Genomic DNA, 14,307 nt, shown 5'->3' with positions numbered 1-14,307 from the left:
TTAAACTCATCTTTCCTGAAGAGATGTAACTTTTTCTGTTGACGGATGCTTTAGATGAATTGCACCTTACATATATTGATCTCTAGATCTTCCTCACTCCAACCCATATATCCTATATAACTCTTGTAAGCTATCATTCAAGAACAAACTAACACACTTTAATTTTAGTACTTATTAATAGTTTTCATTTTTGTAAAAAAATAAAAGACCTATGGCAATAAAAAATCTATCACAATATATAACCATATTTCTTAATTAAAATAATTTTTTTATCGAATAATCTAAAAAACAAACATTTCATAATGAAAAAAGTTTGTTCCTGATGAATGTATAAGCACACACTAGATAGTAGATACGTGTTGATGGAAGTGATCTGATTCTGATGGAAGTGATGATCTCTGCCTGTCGCAATTTCCAACACACACCACCATTCTCCCTGTTATCTTCTGCCATGGAGACCAATGGCCGCAGCAAATTCCTGGACTTCCCCTTCGTTTCAGCTCCCCACAAGAACCTCATGGTTGATCTCGTTTCATCATTCGAGAATCGCTTCCACTCACAGCTTCTTCCTTCCTCACTTCCCCCTGATGTTCAGCATTATCAGAGCCAGACTGGTGCTGCCCAGGTTTCACTGCATATCAGACCTGGTCACACCAGGGGCGGAGCCACCGGGGTGGCTTACCGGTGCTCCGCACCCCCGTGAATTTTAAATTTTCTTAGCGATACTATGTAAATTTTTTTTCTAGCACCCCCGTAAAAGATAGTATAAAATAAAAGTCAGTAAGAATCATAAATCACATGGTGGTCCAGTGGCAAGCATTATTGCCTTTAGCCTATGGTTCCCGTGTTCGAACTTTGCTTCCACTGTTTTATCGTTTTTTTAAACGAAAAAAAGAAAATTGACAACTTATTTGAATGGGAGTCGAACCCATTCCCAAAAGAACATAGTGAGAATAAATTACCACTAAGCTAGGTGCGACATTTAAAATTTAGATGATGTTTTAAGTTATCTATACATCTAATTATTAACATCATTTTTTTAAATAACATCATTGATCATTATGATAAATATTTCATATTAATTATTATGTGTTATTTTCTCTTATTTTTTTAGATAATAAACACAGTTTTTTGTTGGTATCTTTTATACTCAAACTAATTATATATTTCTTTTATTTATAAAAAATATCAATTGAAAAAATTATATTTGATATGATGAAATTTGATAAAATGTATAAAATATTAGATTTGTATGTGAAAAGTTTTGTAATTCTTGTGTTTCAACACAAAATTGAAATAGAAAAACTATCACATTTCTACATTTTCATTAATTACGTTTTCTCACTCATAACATACTTTATTACGTTTACATGATTTTTTTAAAAAGATAAAAAAAAAATTAAGGTGCATTTTTCTCCCTTAACATATTTAATGAAAAATGTGATTCGTATCCAAACATACTGTTTATATTCATGAGGGAAAAAAATATTTTTAATAATTGTGAATGTTTGGAATACAATAAAAATCACGCTAAGGCAAAATGATAGTCGACAAAAGCAATTTTATATTATTTTTTCCACTATAATTTTTTTTAAGTATTACCAAACATGCATATATAAAATCATTTGTTTGATCTATAGTCCCCCCGGTGTGAAAATCCTGGCTACGCCCCTGGGTCACACTGACTCCCCAGTAAGTTCCCATCTTCTTTATTCTCTCAAAATCACTTTTTAAGTGCATGCATGTTTGATTAAGTGCATGTTTTGAAATCCCTCTACAATTGATTCTGAAGTCAAAATCAATTATGAAAAGAAGCTTCTAAGTGGAGAGTTGTATCATGTTTCTTCGGCTCGAATAGGATTGTCTCATGTGGAGATACCTATACTACACACAAAAAAGGCCTGGCTTCTATTTTTCATCATAAAGGATTTGTTTGCTTGTTGGATAGTGAATTTATTTATGTGGAAGGAGAACGATTTCATTGTTTTATTCTGAATTTGGTCCTGTTTCGCATTTGTCTCAGATAGATTTTGTGTTGGGAAGCTGGGTGCATGTTGCGCTGCCAACAGGAGGATCCTTAGACATAACAAGTCTTTCAGCCTATCTCAACAGTTCAAATGATGCACCAAATTTTGTGTTTGAACTAATCCGACGTAGTCCAACTATGGTGGTTCTCATTCTTGATTTGCCTCCTCGGAAAGATCCTGTTCTTTGGCCAGATTACCTCAAAACTTTCTATGAAGACACATAACTTGACACACACAAGCAGGCTCTGGAGAGAGTGCCAGAGGTTCAGTCTTACTTCTCCTCCTCCCTTTTTATACGCACCGTTGCATCCCCTACAGCTATCATGGTTTGTATTCAGACCGAAAATGGCGGTGAAGAGCGAATGGAGGAGATCATCAAGAACCATTTGGACCCCATTTCAAAGCAAGTGTTGGGGATCTGGTTGGATCATTGTGCTTGTGCCAAGCGAGTAGTAGGAGAGGAAGACAGAGCTTATCTGAAAAAAAGGGATGGTCTCATTAGAAACAAGACTATAGAGGTTGATCTTGGTTCAAGCTTTCCAAGGTTGTTTGGTCCAGAAGCAGCAAACAGAATACTTGAAGCCATCAAGGGGTACTTCGCTGTCTGAGATGCACATTTATTTGGAACTTTTAGAATTAGATACTTTATGGTTACGTGTACTTAGGTGTGTTTGGTTATCAAGTACTTAAGGGTGTGTTTGGTTATCCGTTTGCACTAATACAAATGGACATTCACATGTACTTCAAGATAAAAAGTGAACATATTGTTCTTATGAGTATTCAACTGGTATGTTCATTTGACAAGCTTCATGTTGCATTCAGTGATATGTGTGCTTGTGTGAGTGTGACTCTGCTTATATAAATAACTAGTTGGAAAATGAGTCAAAGATTTGCTCTTCCATCTTTTTGTGAAATCATTTGACCAACTTCGGTTTCTAGCTATTGATAGGAATAGATTTGCTAAATGCCATGATTACTTTCCTGATCAAGGAGGGAAATTCTTGAATTTGTCAAGTGTTTGAGCTTGGATCGATATACAGAATTCACCACGAGGGGTATGATCAGGAAAGTAAGCATTTATAATACAAATTTTGCCTATAATACACATTTTGCCTATATAAATGTCAGAAGCCTTAAATAGTTCTAACTGACATGCCTAATAGATCCAACTCTCAAATCAATGCATAAACAACTTTGACCAAAAAAATAAACATCTGATTTTCTTTAATATGATCCGTTGCTGCCTGTCCAGCCTCTGCAGCTCTTAAATCACCATCAACTATTTTATTTGATAAGTTATTTTTTATTAAGATAATCTTAGCTATTGATTACAATTTACAAGTATCAATGATTAATCTTGTAAAGCAAATAAGCTATAGAGAGACTTGCCGGAGATGATCCAAATAAGTTATGTTGTCTATCTAGTTTAACACACGCTCACACACACACACACACACACACACACAGTATGACAAACAAAGCAAAAGACAAAGATTAGGAAAGGGAAGAAACATGCGAAGAAGAGTGTATTTGTTTGTGCACTTTTGCATTGGAATCAACTAGGTGAGTTGTGAGTATTTTTCTTTTGAGAGAAGCAATAGGCATCATCACTAACACCATCAACTGGTACAGAAGAAAGTGACTCTCACCTTCACTTTGCACTATTTTGACATCCACTGAAGTAGTTACCCCAGTGCAGTTATGGTGGCAGGTCCCAACCAAACTGGTGGCACTCATTTAGTCATCTTCTCCACCAGTGTGTATGCCAATGACAACCTGCTCAGGGAAGGCATTGAAGAGACATCAAAGGTGATTGGAAATGTATTAACATCTAGCGAATTAAGGGAAAAGGTGGTGCTTGTCATGAATGCGGATTTTTCCTTCACCTTTGGCAAGTTAAATGGAAGTTCCATCAGCAAATTTTCCATATTTTCCAGGAATCCGGTGTCTGAGCCGACGAGGGAGCTCGAGGTGGTGGGGCAAAGGAAGAAGTTTAGGATGGCCAGTTGTTTTTATGAGAGCAAGATACAACCGGTGATGGGATTATTGAGTATAATGTAACTGTACTCCACTATTAAATTAGTTTCAAATGTTACTGATAAATAAATAATGAAGTTTAGTTGACACTCATCAAATGTTAGTAGAAATCTTATTTTCTATTGACTCTAATCCAGTTCTATCATATTCATGCTCCTTGCTCTAGGGACAACTAATGGCTGCGTGACTCCGGATATATCTTCACTATAAGAGGTACTTTGTACATTTAAGAAATTGTCCATCAGGTGCTAGATGATTCCATTTTTATCTTCCCAATAAGAGTAAGAGACTATGGAATATACTGTCCATTCTTTTATAAAAATTGTTTTACCATCAAAGTCATTGCAGGATTTTAGTTACCACTTACCAATGCCAGACACAAACTTAGGATTAAGACTATGTTTCAATATTCATTCACATCAGTGCAAACATACACTAACACTCACTTTGAAACAACACATGAACAGACTTCTTATGAATTCAGATAAAAGTAAGTTCACGTCCAGCTGCTATTCAAACACACACTAAACAGCAATTCAAGGAACACCAAGGCTTTACATAAAATTAAATTAAAAAAAAAAGGTTACAAATCAAATTCTACCTAAACAAACTATCAATATTTAACCTGAATATTCTGAGGCTAAGGTTTCTTATATGTACAGACTACAGATTAAGCTAACTAGCAAATTATAAGTGCACCAGCCAACAATATTCTACCAGCAGAAAAGCACACAAACCCAGACTAACGATAAAGCCCTTCCTTGTTTCCCTGCATGTTCAGTTAGGAATGATCTTAATAACTGCACCAGGATTAGACAAATGAAGTTAATAGTAATATACAAACATAATAAAGGTTAAGTTATCTGACCCCACCAAATTACACTAACAATGTTGATTCAGCTTATGTCAATTGTTTGTAGGAGTTATAGGCAATGGCAACTGACACTGCAGCAAAGACTACAGCAAGAGCAGCATAAGTGTCTTCTTGCTCCCAGGTATCAAGCCATGCTGTCATGGAATGGAAATTACGCGACGAAGCTCCTTTACCGCTGTTGATCCGCGAAATCACAGTCTCACTGCTCTTACTATCAGCTGAGAGCTTCGCCTCCGTCTCAATGACATCAGGATCCTTTCTCTTTTCTGCCGCCGGCACATGATTTTGAGTACGGTAGGAAGAGTTTCCATTTTCTTGGCAGCAGCTCACTCCATTTGATTGGCAGCAGCTCGCGAAATCGTCTTGAGATCTACACACTGTAGTGCTTTCTTCTACATTTCTGATTCCACTCAGCAGAAGCCTTTGTTCTAGTTTATTCATCTGTTCATCTTCTGATAAACCCATCTGACCCCTGATGGCAAAATTCAGTAAATATATAAATGAAAACAAGTCAGCAAAATTCAAAATGGTTAGCCAAAACAGTAGAGAAAACAAAGAACTATGAAACATTAACTACCTCCATAATGAGTCTATAATCTCCCCTTTTATAATATGTTGTTGAAGCAATAAAGGTACATCATCCGGGCTAACATATCCATACCTGCATATTTAAGTTGAAGAGAATATTGGTATAAACGACGGCATAATGGTATTCCAAGATTTAAAATTATAAACAGAGCTGTCACAAAAAGGAAGTTCAACAGCTGTACGGATCTTCTCCATACCAGTGCCCGGTGACTTCTCCATTCATGGTTGGTCCAAATATAATGATGTTTCCAGCATACTTATGTCCCCCAATATGAGAGCATGGGCTAACAAACACTTTACCCTGTAGACCATGCAACTCTATCTCTTCCCTGAATCTACTGACCAAGACAGGTCCACAAACCCCACATCTGCGATCCCGGGATGCATGTGAACACACAAAAACATATGAACCTTTCAAAGCTTCGGGAGTCCCAGGAAGCCATTCTCCATCCTTCACAAGAACTTCTTCAACGAATGTTTCAACATCAAAATGTGTTAACCTCCTGCAATTTCACACTAAAATTAGTTGTTGACAACAATGTAGGGGGAAACTACAGAGAACCATAATGAAAGACGGAATCAGATGTTGCAAAACAAAAGCTCGTACTGACCTGTATCTGATCATGTCAGGAAAGATTAAGACATCCCCGTTAGATGTTTCAGTCCCATCATGACCCTCACATATCGTTAATCGAGTCTACAAAAGAAACAAGTTACCAGGCATAAGTCCAAAAGGCAAAATCAGTCCTAGTGAATGTAAGAGGAACAAACATGAAAATTGAACATTTTTCACAATATACTCACTTAACACACATCATAAAGCTTAAAACCTTATACTAACACAATTTGTGATACCAACCAATTTCAAGTGGATCACTCATTACATCATTCATTTAAGAACTTTTAGTGTTTGGATTGGTGGTAGGCACACAATCCAAAGATAGGTACACAATCCAAAGCACAGTAATCAGAAGGTACACTCACTTTGTAGCTTCTTCTCAAAAGTGATTATGCGGCTTACATCTCATTTAACAACTTTATAGTGTTTGCATTGGCAGTAGGCACACAATCCAAATCACAGTAACTACAGAAACTACACTCATATAGTATGTTTGGATCAACTTATGTTCGATCCGAATGAACTCTGAAACTCAGGCTACTCCAGAACTTCTCCCCAAAATTGACTTTGATTTCAAAATCAATGAATTTCCAAACATGCTATTAGCATAGTTTCCATCATCTAGGGATTACTACATAATAGATGCATGCTTTAGAAAACCCACATGTCACATACACCAAAACTTGTTATAACAACCAATGGCAAGTAGATCACTCATTATATCATCCATTCAGGGATTAATGCTAAAAAGTTACACGCTTTAGAAATGGATTAACATACCCACATGATGAAAACCCCAAATATGCTGAAAACAGGAAAAGGGCAAGGAGAAGGAACACTACCTCCTTCTTCATATGGTTCTTCCTAGCCATAACTGCAGCATAGAGCAACCTAGGCAAGCGATCGAACTCCGCAGCCTCGATGCGGGGTGGCCAAACCCTCGGATTCTTGTAGCAGAGAAACACGTGGCGGTCGTAGAGCTCCACCGTGCCGGCGAGGGGGCTCTGCCGGAAATCTGGGCGAGAGAAGCCGAACTCGGAATCGGCGGTGTCGCCGGCGGTGAGGACACCCTCGTTCTGGAAGCTTCCGGAGGCGCTTCTGGGGTCGGTGAGGTAGCTGTCGAGTTGATCGGAGACGGTGATGGGAGAGGAGTGGGAAGAGGATGAAGGGATCGTGAATGTGAGGGCTTCTTCTCGGTCTCTGTTGCTGCTGCTTCCACCCATCATCATGTTATTCATCGCCTCAACACGATAGATAGAGTTTCGAAGAATGAACAGAGTGTGAATCAAGAAGAGAATGAACAACGATGCTTCTCTCTCTCTCTCTCTCTCTCTCTGTGTGACAGGGTTGAGTGAGTGAGAGTGAGAGTGTGTGTGTGTGTTTGCGCTCTTTGTTTCCTCTTTCGAGGGGTTTGATGATGATGTTGTTGGAGGAGTATGAGTTCCTGTGAGGCCAGGACTAGAACTCTTTGGTGTAGTTGGGTCAGCCATTGGACCGTTTGACACGTATCATTCAGGGGAATGCTTATTGCGAGTGTGTTGAGTTAACAATAACATGAACAATTTTGAGAGGAGTTTTATGCAATTCATTGGTTTATAAAAAAAAAAAAAAACATGAACAATTTTGAGAGGAGTTTTATCAATGTTTAGGGCAATAATAATGGGTGAATATCCAAATAGTGCAAACTACTATCAGTATCACACACCTATTTTTATATATTGATACTTGAAAACCGTCATAAAAGTGAGGTGTTCAAGAGTGATTTACACTATTTAGATGTTTGTATACTATAACTGTTTTTAGGAATCAAACTTTCATTCTTATAAAGCTTAAGTTATCTAGATTTGAAGATTTATTGTTGACTTTCACATGTTATTTGAGAGTATGTCTTCAAAAAGATCAATTATGTTGTGGATGTGTTTGCCAAATTTAGTTTAGAGTTAGGTGTGTCGTAACGAACTTTTTTATGTTTTACCTAGCTTTTGCTCGATTTAATTTTTGCGTGATAGAGCCTCTACATTTTATAGTAGAGGGGCATAGCTTTTTTTTTCATCAGGTGTTTTAGCCCACATGATTCATCTAAAGCTATTGAGTCAACAATGAGCTATACCATAATCAAAGCATTGTGTTTTATCATGATTTTAAACATTCATAAAATTTATATAGATTTAAGTTATTTTCATCATGTTTTGAGATTTAGATAATTTTTCACTTGATTTATTAATTTTTGTGGGGCCTTCATAAGTTTTCTTCTTCACTTGCATGCCATAGTCCACTATGTCATTGTCTGATGAAAAGTGTATTTTTATTATAAAAAATTACTAAAATATTGCAATAGACTTAATAGATAATGTTGTTTAATGTCTAACTTGCCAACCAACAAGACCTTTATGTTCTAACACTCAAGCATCCATAAAGATTTTAATCTAAAATCTTCCATAATAATCTCAATTTTAAAGCTTTTCTTGCTTTTAAAAAACGAAAGCTTTTCTTAGTCACCCTTTACATGAATACTTCATTAGTCTTCTCTTCTTGTTGCATGGTCAATTGAAATCACCTTGTTATTTAATGTGAAATAATTGCTTCAAGCAAAATCTCTTGTTTGCTTTTCTATTTATCAGGAATAAAGCATCAAACAAACAAGAATAGACAAGATATAATAACGTACAGGGTGTAACTTTTAAATGATTATTATATTCATAATGATTACCGTAGATAGTTCATCAAACTACCAGACATGAAAGCTCAATATCAGCAATGGAAGAGAAACAAACAAATATATTCTACTCGAGCTCCATTTATAAAATACAATCAAAATTTGTGACCAAACTCTTCATATTTCAAATCTCTAAGCAAAAATCAACTCAGAACTTTTGAACATTCACAAGGCTTAAAAGCACTTTCAACAGAAATTCATATCTCAAAATAGATTGAAATGAAAGTGCTTTTAGGTGAATGTAACGGAAATCCGAACACACACATTAACATTTGGCAAACAATGAACCATTGCAACCCAAAACCATAAACCAGGATAAAGCCAGTGGCAATGGGATGATATCATTGCAATTTGAGGTCATATATGGCAGATAAATATCATGTGATTCTAGTTGGGGTACGATAACAGTGAAAGAACAGGTCTGAAATGAAGATTAAAGGCAAATGGAAGTGTAATAATTCCATGTTTAATGCAACCATGATTCAATAATAAAGTTATGCAGTACATTTCCAAATTGGACAAACCCTAACCATCAATCACAACATAATATCATTTTCTGGCCTCCATAATCTGACAAGTTTGTCATAGAAGGAGCAAGTAGCCACTAGTGGTTTGGTTCTCCCACCTATCTGACTTGCTTCTCCTTTGTGCCAGTCTGCTCCATATGCAAGGGAATCATGCTTCTTGTAAGTTTCCAACACTTCAGCTTTATCACCTTTAATGGAAACAATTGCAAAACCATTGTGCATACATGCAGCCAAGACCAGGCCTGGAACAAAGGGGTGGTGCTTCACCCTCCACACTCCTCCCCCTAGACTAATTGAAATCTCATTAATGGGTTTCAAGATTGATCTTACATCCCACACTCTCAAAAATTCATCATAACTCCCTGTTAATAGGCTATTTGGGTCATGAGGACTCTTTTGAATGCAACAAACACCCATTTTGTGGGCTTTAGAGTTCTGAAATACTCGCTTGGAAGGACCATCACGCAAATCCCAACAACTGAACTTACAATCATCGGAGCCGGTGTATACCAAGTTTGGCTGGTGGATATCAAAGCATGTTGTCCAGAGTTCAAAATCATGTGCCTTCCACTCTTCCTGTATTTCTAGCTTTGATTCAAGAAGAGAAACAATAGACACAGAACCATCAGAAAGACCTACAGTGATGGATGTGGCTGAAGGGTTCCAATCAAGGTATAGACACATATAGTTGCTTATTTTTTCACTTGTCATCTCTTTTAGATGAACCCCTGCCATAGAATCAATAACAAATCTTAATATAAAGAAACAGGGCAGAAAAATGAGAGCAAATTGATTGGCAAAATACAAAGTTCGGAAGAATATAAAGTCCTAAACGAGTCTATCAATATATGTCAGTATCTCTTGAATGTTTCTTTGCCTAACTCATGAATGTCTCACTATTTTATCAACAAACAAGAAACTTTGATATGTAGAAGGAAGTGCTTAAACTTTAATGATAAAGAGGTTGTGTTTTGTAATAGAAAACCAATCTTTTAGTGCTATTAAACTCAACAGCCACTAATGAAACTACAAGGTAATTGTAAATTTTGTCAGATAGTCTGAGTAAGTAGTATTGAAGTATTCCATACATACAATACTATACACGGAACAAAACCTTATGCTTAGAAAGAGAGGATAATAAAACAGTAACAGGAAACATGCCTAGGAATGGCCAAAAATAAGAACTAAACCTGATATTAGGATGTCGTAAATATCAGTGTCATGGTGAGTGTTTTAGACTGCATTGACAAAGAAGCAATGTTAACTTTGGCATTTTCATACTTTGACAGTGAACTGTTAATGAATATGTGTCTACTGGTGCCCTACTGAAGAAGACATTGGCATTTTTGGATTAGCAATAACATTGTCAGATTCATTTTGGATAGAATTGATTTTAGTGAAAGTGGTTATGGTAGAAGTGAGTTGAAAGAGAAGTGATTTATGTTTGGATGCGTTTATGAGAAAAGTGATTTCTATAGTGTAATGTTGTGAAATCCAGTTATGAAATTCCATAAATATTGAACAATGAAAGTGATTCTGGTCAATGAGAATTGACTCTAAGACTCCCAATCATACAATTAAACAAACAAAACATCGAGAATCATGCTTGTACTCCCTACTGAATATAGCTTTATAGAAATGAACCAAGGACTTAATCCATACCTTGTGCTGCATCACAACCACCCTCCAGCGTTTTAATTCTCAAGTATCCATCAGCATCTGCTTGAGCTAGAAACAGATTCACATGCCCCGCAGGAGGGTTCCACTTTATGTCAAAAATCCCACAAGTCTCCTCACTATACACCATGTCAAAGTGGCTTGTCTCCACATCAATATTGAAAAGTGAAATGCTTCCATATCGACTAGGCTGATCACCTTCATGTAGAGTGTAAGTAGATGCTGCTAGAACATCGCGATTCGAATCATGTGAACAAAACTCCACAGCATCAGCATTACCATCTAAGTAGCAATGTGCTACATCCATGTTAATCAAATGATAGCCCAACTAGCTCAATGAGAAAAATTATGAGAAATCTGGAATGAGAAAAATATGAGTGTAATGTAAGTGAGAAGATGACACAAATTTATGCAGAAAGAATTAATCAAGTAAGTGCTATTATCATTACAATCAATAATGCAATATATATATATATATAATAGAGTAGAAATTCGATTAGTTAGAAATCAAAAACTACTTCAATTTCTAAAACGGCGAGTTTCAGATCGTAGCTGTAGTACTTGGTCCACCTACCTCGACCGTCATTAAGCATGCAACCACCGCAGATCCAGCGACCACCATGCTCAGCCAAGCACCTCACTGCGTCTACTTGTTTGCGTCCCCCACTCTCATCGACGATGGCAGCGCCTCCAACAATAAGCAAGGGACCCAATCTTCTTCACGCCGTCCGTCGACGCCTCCGCGATCGCCGTCGCAGTCCAACGAGCCACCACCCAGTTTGTGACTTTATTTTTCCTTCAAAACCTGCGATACCTGCGTTGTTGAGAGCCACCACCCGGAAATTTTGTTTTTTTTTTTGGTCCAATTTTAGTTTAAGTTTGAAACAAACAAAAAAAACCTTTTCTGTGAAATTATTATGAATTGGGCTTCAACAATGCCCAAAGTATCAATTTTTTTTTTTCTTCGTCGAAAAACTAAGCAACACCAAAACAACTAACGGACCACAAATGAGTTCCTCAACAAGAAGTAATCTAACTCCGAGTCAGGGCTCTCAACAACGCAAACACGGGAACACACTCCATGTCTAGCTAGATGATCCGCAACAACATTACAATCCCTACTAATCTAGTTAACCACTACATTCCAATCACTGCGAAGCCATTTCTGAATGTCCTGAAGAAGAGGCATGAATCTTCTACTTTCCTTATCCTCAAGAGATGTTAAGAGCTCACGACAACCAACCTCGCAAACCACATCTCTATATACTCCCGTCCCCAAGCGAACACAAGCCCATCCTGAAGCGCTTGAGCCTCCGTCGACCGGCAAGTAGGGATTTCCCCCGTTCACGTATGACTGAAAGCCTCCGAGCCACCGCCCTTGCTCATCCCAAATCACACTACCGCCCCCATGAAAGTATCAATTTCTTACCTCCATTACTCAATTTCTCACCTCCTCACTATAATGTCCTTACTTAAGTGTATATTATCATGTGATAATCCGGAAGTAAAACATTCTGACCGAAACACTTACTTCGTGGAATTTGAACTTGAAAACCCATATCGTTGTTTAAAGATAAGAATTATGGTTTTTAAAACTCTGAATTATCACTAGTTTGGACATTACGACATTGACTTTTTTTTTTCTAGAAAGTGTAGTTTGGAAAGTTTATTACCAAAATGGAGCAACTTTTTTTTATTTACAAGTTTAGTGTAAATCGCCAATGAGATTGACGATATCAACTTTTTCATTTTGATTTTCTCCAAAATCGCCACTTCCATTGGTGATACTGAATTTTTAAATTTTTTTTCCTGATACTTTGCGACGGAAATATAATCCGTCACAAAATCCTAGTAAATAAAAGAAAATAAAGTAGCGACGGAATGCGGAGAAAGAAGTTTTCCATCGCAAACCGTACTCCGTCACTAATTACTTTGCGACGATTTTGCTCTCAAAGTTCTGTCACTAAATATTGTCACTAACTACTTTGCGACGGAAGTCTTCTTTCTTCACATTTCGTCGCTATTTCTTTTTTATTTTTTTTGGTACAATTTTGTGAGGGATTAGGATTCCGTCGCAAAAATGTTAGGAAAAGAAAAAAAAATGAGTATCACCCGTGGAACTGGAGATTTTGGAGAAAAACGAAATAAAAAAAAAAGTGATATCGCCAATCGAGATTGGCGATATGCATTAAACTGGTAAATAAAAAAAATGCTCCACTTTCGTAATAAATCTTCCAAATTGCACCACATAGGTAAAAAAGTCTACGACATTACGTGTTTTAGGACCCTTTGGCAAATCTAACTTGTAAAGAAGTGGCAACTTGTAAAAACACTTGAATTTTCCAACTTCTTTAACATACCGGGTCAGAATTCAAATAGATGATTTTTTTACAAACTTTTTAGATACCGAATTTTTAAAAAACCTATAACTTGTTTTTAATATGTTTTTAAAAACTCGATAAATAAGACTATGAAAGGGAGTGAGGGGTGAAACTTGAAATAAGAAGGGAAGATAGTTTTGAAAAGAAGGTAGGGTGAAAAATTCACCCCATCACATGAAACTCTCACTTCATTTTAATCATCGTTGCTCAGGCTGCTAGAGCCAATTATAGCCTGAGGGCCCTAGTTTACATTTTGAGTTGAAGACAAGAGTCTTTCATCTTCCACGTTGAAATTTCCATGCATCTCTGTATTATGGATCACACTCCAATGAATAGTCCAATAGCCCACATGAATGATTCCTATTTCCTGCCACTGTTTTATCAATTTTGGCACAGCTTATATAGTTCATCTTCATCCATCATTGTTCTCAATAATGTGTTGGAAGATATCCCTCCCAACCAAGGTGGTCAGAAATGGAGGCCAAATCAGTTCACACAACCAAGGTGGTCAGCAATGGTGGCCAAACAAAGTGAAGCATTCACACCACCAAGGTCAAGAAGGCTGCCACCGTCCAACCTCCAAAGTCAAGCATTCACACCTCCATTCATGGAAGACAACAACTGATTGTGTTCCTTGCTTCTCCTATAAATAGATGAGTTGAGGGAGGGTGAAAGTGTGCAAGTTTAGTGCACCACAGTGTGCATTGTGAGAGCACCAAAGGGGTGCCAGTTCCAGGAGGGAGCTGAGCTCCGGGTACCAGCGAGAGAGCACCAGAGAGTGCCTCTGGGCACCAGAGTGTGGTGAGGTTGTGAGAGCAATTGTATGAGAGCTCTGAGTGTGTGTGTGAGGCCAGAGATAGA

General features: G+C 37.2%; 3 protein-coding genes and 1 pseudogene across 5 annotated transcripts; 2 read left to right on the top strand and 2 right to left on the bottom strand.

Annotated features, from left to right (window-relative positions):
- The first annotated feature begins 449 nt into the window (after positions 1-449).
- On the top strand, positions 450-2,668 carry LOC130731499 (red chlorophyll catabolite reductase, chloroplastic-like; annotated as a pseudogene).
- Positions 2,669-3,728: 1,060 nt separating this feature from the next.
- Positions 3,729-4,088, top strand: LOC130732776 (dirigent protein 15-like). The gene has a single exon (XM_057584765.1). It carries the CDS (start codon positions 3,729-3,731, stop codon positions 4,086-4,088), a length of 360 nt encoding a protein of 119 aa, XP_057440748.1.
- Positions 4,089-4,510: 422 nt separating this feature from the next.
- Positions 4,511-7,596, bottom strand: LOC130732987 (uncharacterized). 3 transcript variants are annotated; one of them, XM_057585014.1, is made up of 6 exons: positions 6,988-7,596; positions 6,138-6,223; positions 5,724-6,029; positions 5,516-5,599; positions 4,933-5,410; positions 4,511-4,833 (listed from the first exon to the last, which is right to left on the bottom strand). In XM_057585014.1, the coding sequence occupies exons 1-5, from the start codon at positions 7,381-7,383 to the stop codon at positions 4,966-4,968; spliced, it is 1,317 nt and encodes a 438-aa protein (XP_057440997.1). In that variant the 5' UTR covers positions 7,384-7,596; the 3' UTR covers positions 4,511-4,833; positions 4,933-4,965. The 3 variants fall into 3 exon arrangements, with proteins under 3 accessions (XP_057440997.1, XP_057440998.1, XP_057440995.1); XM_057585015.1 differs by having other exon boundaries at positions 4,938-5,410; XM_057585012.1 differs by having other exon boundaries at positions 4,511-5,410.
- A 1,673-nt stretch (positions 7,597-9,269) lies between these two features.
- LOC130732986 (uncharacterized) lies at positions 9,270-11,912 on the bottom strand. Its single transcript, XM_057585011.1, has 3 exons — positions 11,640-11,912; positions 11,051-11,422; positions 9,270-10,116 (listed from the first exon to the last, which is right to left on the bottom strand). Exons 2-3 carry the CDS (start codon positions 11,370-11,372, stop codon positions 9,398-9,400), a joined length of 1,041 nt encoding a protein of 346 aa, XP_057440994.1. The 5' UTR covers positions 11,373-11,422; positions 11,640-11,912; the 3' UTR covers positions 9,270-9,397.
- Positions 11,913-14,307: the final 2,395 nt, after the last annotated feature.

The sequence above is a fragment of the Lotus japonicus genome, chromosome 1, assembly GCF_012489685.1.
Source record: "Lotus japonicus ecotype B-129 chromosome 1, LjGifu_v1.2".
NCBI classification, from domain to species: Eukaryota; Viridiplantae; Streptophyta; class Magnoliopsida; order Fabales; family Fabaceae; genus Lotus; species Lotus japonicus.
Note: the sequence above shows the minus strand (reverse complement) of the source record. Positions and strands in the feature narration are given on the sequence as shown.

Coding starts and splice junctions, on each gene's coding strand:
- LOC130732776 (XM_057584765.1), top strand. CDS start 3,729: ATGGTGGCAGGTCCCAACCAAACTGGTGGCACTCATTTAGTCATCTTC.
- LOC130732987 (XM_057585012.1), bottom strand. CDS start 7,383: ATGAATAACATGATGATGGGTGGAAGCAGCAGCAACAGAGACCGAGAA. Junction 6,224..6,987: donor AGAACCATATGAAGAAGGAG/GTAGTGTTCCTT, acceptor TTTCTTTTGTAG/ACTCGATTAACGATATGTGA. Junction 6,030..6,137: donor CCTGACATGATCAGATACAG/GTCAGTACGAGC, acceptor GTGAAATTGCAG/GAGGTTAACACATTTTGATG.
- LOC130732986 (XM_057585011.1), bottom strand. CDS start 11,372: ATGGATGTAGCACATTGCTACTTAGATGGTAATGCTGATGCTGTGGAG. Junction 10,117..11,050: donor TGGTTGTGATGCAGCACAAG/GTATGGATTAAG, acceptor ATTCTATGGCAG/GGGTTCATCTAAAAGAGATG.